This window comes from Chamaea fasciata, unplaced genomic scaffold (assembly GCF_029207755.1).
Source record: "Chamaea fasciata isolate MVZ Bird 193981 ecotype frontalis unplaced genomic scaffold, bChaFas1.0.hap1 SCAF_22, whole genome shotgun sequence".
Lineage (NCBI taxonomy): Eukaryota > Metazoa > Chordata > Aves > Passeriformes > Sylviidae > Chamaea > Chamaea fasciata.
This window is the reverse complement of record NW_027094107.1, coordinates 6,734,520-6,739,580: the sequence shown is the minus strand read 5'-3', so window position 1 is coordinate 6,739,580 and position 5,061 is coordinate 6,734,520. Positions and strand designations below refer to the sequence as shown.

The window sequence follows — 5,061 nt, the reverse complement described above, 5'->3', positions numbered from 1 at the left end:
CATAAGCTGATGGTCTGCCAAGATCAGAATGAATTTTCTTTTACTTATTCACTGCTGTACACTTTGAATCATTATCTTCCATCCTGAGAAAACCTACTAAAGTCCCTTTGCCATCACAAAAGGATGAACAACACACAAGGATTGCTAATTACAGAGCCTGATTGACATCCTGCTAGAAATTGTTAAATCTTCTGGTGAGTGTCCTAATATATGGGACAAAGTTTCTACAAACCAAGTGAGATAGTCTTGTGAGAGATTTTTAACATGTTTTCACCTTTGGTAGTAGCACACATATCTTCTACTATTTATATTTTATTTAGAGCTGTTAGATTGAGATTTTAAATACCCTGGAGATTTTCCCTTAGATCACGGAAAAAAAAAAAACCTATTTTATTTACATGATGAAACACATGATACAAAACCATGCTATAAGGTACATGAATGAAAACAAAGCTGCTTACACAACATGAAAATGTTCTGGCCTATATTTCCCCCAAAATAAATAAATCCCATATAACATACAATGACACAGTGGACATACAGACATACAGTGGAAAAATACCAAAAGCAATACCAAAACCCCTATGAAAGCTCTTGCATTACACACTTACAACTCTAAACAGATTCAACAGGCTCTTGTACTAACCATGCACATCTAGTAAGATGGAAACAGCTTAAAGCAAAAAAAAAAGTAATAACCCTGTAAAAACTACAATGAACTTAAATTCACATCATCTGTTAATTTCTCTTCTTATGATGTTACATAAAGGACTGGAATGACTCCATCGGGCAAATTTTGAACAAGATATTGGAAATACCCAGGGGGAAAACAGGATAACAAAGCAGAAATTTCAGAAAATGGTAATAGGTAAAAGTAGGTCTCAACAGTTAAATTCTATCAGCCATAAAATACTTCAGAATATACAACATTCATTGAAGGTATATTTAAAGCATGTGCCAAAACTGGCTCTCATGAAAGTTATGTGAAGGGCCTGTCATCAGAAAAGCACCACTTAACCCTGCAGTTCCAGAATACTAAGGTTATTTGTAAGGTTTTACCAATAAATATCCATTATTCACAAAATCAGAGACTTGAACAAAAACCCCGTCATTAATCTTACCCTTGGCTACATGAAAGTCCTCTGCCCTTCTAAGCATTGGACCCGCCCACCTCTCTTTTTCAGTGTAATCCCAGCAGATCACTTTACTCTTTCCACCTGCGAGCTCCTGGAATTGTTAAAGCAGCTTTGAGACTTCTCAGGGTTACCAAACGTGGTTCAAAGACAAAAGGAGGGCCATCATTACTTTTCCCCTTTGTAAACACTACCATTTTTTTCTTTTCCTTCTCTAACACTTTTTCCTCTTGTCTGTCTCTCCTAACTCACCCCTTTAGGTCAACGTTCTCTCCTCCCTTTCTTTCTCTTAAATGCTGTGTGCATGGCAAAGCTCCCCAGATACTTGTTACATTTACCACCCTCTGAAAGATACAGCTTTACAGGGGACATGAATCCGCTGTGATTTTTATTTGGACACAGATTGATCTGCAGTTCTTTATCTTCTGTACCTGCGGAAACTCAGGCAAGACTCAACTCTTCAACTTGTTGCGTCAATATCCATTTTTAGTGCCACTAAATGAGGTCACTTCCATTTGCACACCTTGGAAATTGCCGTGTACAAACACACGTTCACTGACATAAAACAAATATAGGCTGCCCATTAAAACTGAATACGTACAGCAGGACCCTACATCTATTCTTCTTTCCCAAATTATCTTTTCCAGTAAGGTCTCCGAATTTTACTGCGTTCTTTAGGGCCTCCCCGCGTTGCTCCCTGTTGCCAGGGGTCACAGCGGGGCCAGCACACACAGAACCTTGTTGTCAAATAGTAACTCGTGTTAGCAGGGCAAAGCCTTGATCCAAAACACGTTTGAACGTAACAGGACACGGGTTACGCGGTGCGCAGAGAGCAGGGCTGGATGAGCCCGCCTGGGGAAATTTTGTCCCAAACAAACCAGCGGCCAAAGAAAGCGGGGAGGCGAAAGGCACTGGGGTGTTTTTTTTTGTGTTAAATGAGGTTTAGCTCTGCGCAGAGGCGCGGAAGCCGCGCACAGCCGGACAGGCACCCCCGGGGTGACGGACACGGGCACCACGGAGGACACCGAGCCAGCCCACGGCCCAGCCTGGCGGGGCCGCACCGGGGCACACGGAGCTCCCTCCTCCCGTCAGCACCCACCGGCTAGTGGGGCTGGAACCAGGCCGGGACCGCATCCCTCCTCCCGGCACGGCCCCGAGGCCGCCGCCTCCCGGCCCGCCCCGCCCCGCTCCCGGCACCCACCGTCCGGCCGGCCGGAGGGCGCGCAGCCGGCGGCGCAGGGAGGCGGCGGCCGCGGCGCCTCCTCCGTGCCGGCGCTGCCCGCGGGGCCCCGGCAGCTCCGGCCGTGAAGCGGCAGCCGGGCCCGGGGCTGTGCCCGGTGCGGGGGCGGCTGGTGGGGCGGCCCGGGCCGGGCCGGAGCGCGGCGCGGGCACAGCCAGGCCCGCGGAGGCGGCTCCGTCCCCGGGGAGGCCGCGCGGCTTCATCCGCGGCGCCGGAGCCCCGGAGATTGTCACGGGTATCGGCCGCTCCTGGAGACTCATCCCCGGGCGTCTGTGTGTTTACAGGAAATAAACGGCTTCCGATGCGAGGAGCACGATGAAATTCGGCTGCCTTTCCTTCCGGCAGCCCTACGCGGGGTTGCTTCTAAACCAAGTCAAGACAGTGGAGACTCGCTGGCGTCCTTTGCTAGCAGGCTACAAGAACTGCACCGTTGCTATTCATATCGCTGTTAAGGACTGGGAAGATGAAACGTGGAGAGAAATTCTTCTGAGTAGGCTCGGCATGACACCGAAACAACTGCAAGATTTGTTGGATGAAGGGGAAAAATTTGGCAGAGGAGTTATTGCAGGTAAGCATCCTTGGATTATATGTATTTAAGCAAACTTTCAGTCCCTTAAATCACTCAAATACAGATCTGCTTTATGTGCTTGCACTCACTGTGACATTTCTTTAACACTTTAAAGGAGTGGAGCATGAGTTGTGATGGGGGGGTCTGTTTCAATTCCTGTGTGTTTCAGCATAATACATGTCAGTTCCACACTTCCTGCACTTGGAGCTTAAGGAACTCTTGCCGAAATCATTTTGCAGCACTCGCGGTCAAGCGAATTCATGTTGTTGCAGCGCTTTGCATGTCATTTTAGAGTATACATAAATAATTACATAAATAAATCCTATTTCAGTTTCACAAACCTCCTCTGTTGCTTTTGGTGTTTGGGCAGTGAAGCCTTTACATACATTGCATACTTAATTGAGGAGTAGGTAGGAATTTCAAAATAGTTTAATGATTTGAAAATGTTAATGGAATAGTGGCTTGAGAGGAGCAGAGTGTTTTATGTTTTACCGAAGCTGGTCCAAGGCCAGATGTAGCTCAGGAATTTTGGTAGCAGCTGTGTCTCCTTAGATGCAGGCTGCTTTTCAAGGAGTTCTGCATCCCTGGGTTCTGGTGGTTTTAACTGTGCCCTCCTCCTTTCTTTTCACCCACCTGAGCTGAGTCACATGCACTTCTGCATCAAACAGCAGAGGTGGGAGGTGTGCCTCCCTCTGACTGTGCTCTTCTTGGTAACAAACCGGCAGGGAGGGCTACTTCTAGAAAACCTTTCTCTAATTTTGTATTTTAATTGTAAAATACAGGATTAATTGACGTTGGAGAGACATCACTATTTCCAGAAAACCTGCCTCCTGAAGAGATTCTGGAGCTGGAAAACAAAGCTGTCCTCAGTAATCTAGAACAGAAATACTTGACTGTTGTTTCAAATCCCAGATGGCTCCTGGAACCAATTCCTGCCAGAGGGAGAACAGGGGTGTGGCAGGTGGACATCCCTGAAGAACTGATCCCTTCAGAATGGTAGATGTTGCCCCTCACTATTATTTTCCCTGCCTAAATACAGTATTTAAGATACTGACTTGTGAATTACATCAGCATCTTGTTTAGGATTCTATTCCAAAACCATTTGAAATGGCAAATAGATTTGAAGAACTGCTTTTTTGAGGCAAAACAAAGTGTTTCTTTTTGACTATTACAGGAAATGATTAATGTTTTTCTAAAGTTTCTGTATAAACTAAGTAAATGCCATTTTTTAAATGTATAGTTATGGATTGTGTGCCAATTTAAATGTAAATAAAGTGATTTTTTGATACCTGATCTCTGATTATAGGAAAATGGTGCTTAAAAGCAGGCTGCCACAATTAATAGGACATCTGTCCCAGCCACTCCTTGTCCTGCCTTAAGGATTCTTTTCATTCACACTTCAGGCACACAAGATGTGCCTATGATGGATATGGCTCTGTGACCTGACAGACATTGCAGAAAGGCCATTATGAGAAGGTGCCTGTACAAAATTAAATTGAGCAAGTGCTAGATTTTTTCTCTTATTTAAAATGAAAAAATACAAGTTATCTTTGACAATCTAGTATGTATTCAAGACAAGTGTGAAGAATTACAAATAATAGCCACTAAGTTTTTGGCACTGTCAAGAGTTTTACAAATTTCACATTTCAGTGAAAATCCTTTTGATTTTCTGGAGCAAGATCACACCTAGGCATGGCTCTAAGAACAGGACAAGTGGCAGAGCCTTTGTATTTAGACACTTCACTGGAGCACTTGGGAAACTGTTCCCTTGGACTACACACACTTCTGCCAGAGCAGAAGGTATCTCACGTTCCCCAGTGCCTGCAGATCCACACGTGGAGCTGGTGCCATGACCTCTGCACAGACCGAGCTGCTGCCAGCACAGCTGGAAGGGTGGGAACTCACTGCAGGGCAGGGCTGGGTGAAGCAGAGCAGCTCCCTGGCCCCAGGCAGGCCCTGCTGTGCCTTGGCTGAAGGAGCAGAGGCTGGAGCTCCCGTGTGTCTGAGCAGCAGCACATGGAGCTGTACAGGCACCACAGCCTCGAGGACCTGCCCTGGCACGGTGCTTGGCAGGTGAGGCCTTCCCCAGCGCAGAGCTTTTCCTCTTCTCCCTTGGGACT

The 5,061-nt window shown here is 46.3% G+C and overlaps 1 protein-coding gene across 1 annotated transcript; it reads left to right on the top strand.

Moving 5' to 3' along the window:
• Nucleotides 1–2,340: 2,340 nt before the first annotated feature.
• LOC136300238 (protein EOLA1-like) lies at nt 2,341–4,366 on the top strand. The gene is made up of 2 exons (XM_066202488.1): nt 2,341–2,941; nt 3,724–4,366. Exons 1-2 carry the CDS (start codon nt 2,689–2,691, stop codon nt 3,939–3,941), a joined length of 471 nt encoding a protein of 156 aa, XP_066058585.1. The 5' UTR covers nt 2,341–2,688; the 3' UTR covers nt 3,942–4,366.
• The last annotated feature ends 695 nt before the right edge of the window (nt 4,367–5,061 follow it).

Bases quoted from the DNA above. Each gene is read 5' to 3' on its own strand.
- LOC136300238 (XM_066202488.1), top strand. From the start codon at position 2,689: ATGAAATTCGGCTGCCTTTCCTTCCGGCAGCCCTACGCGGGGTTGCTT. The intron at 2,942-3,723 runs GTAAGCATCCTT...TGTAAAATACAG, and splicing joins TGGCAGAGGAGTTATTGCAG to GATTAATTGACGTTGGAGAG.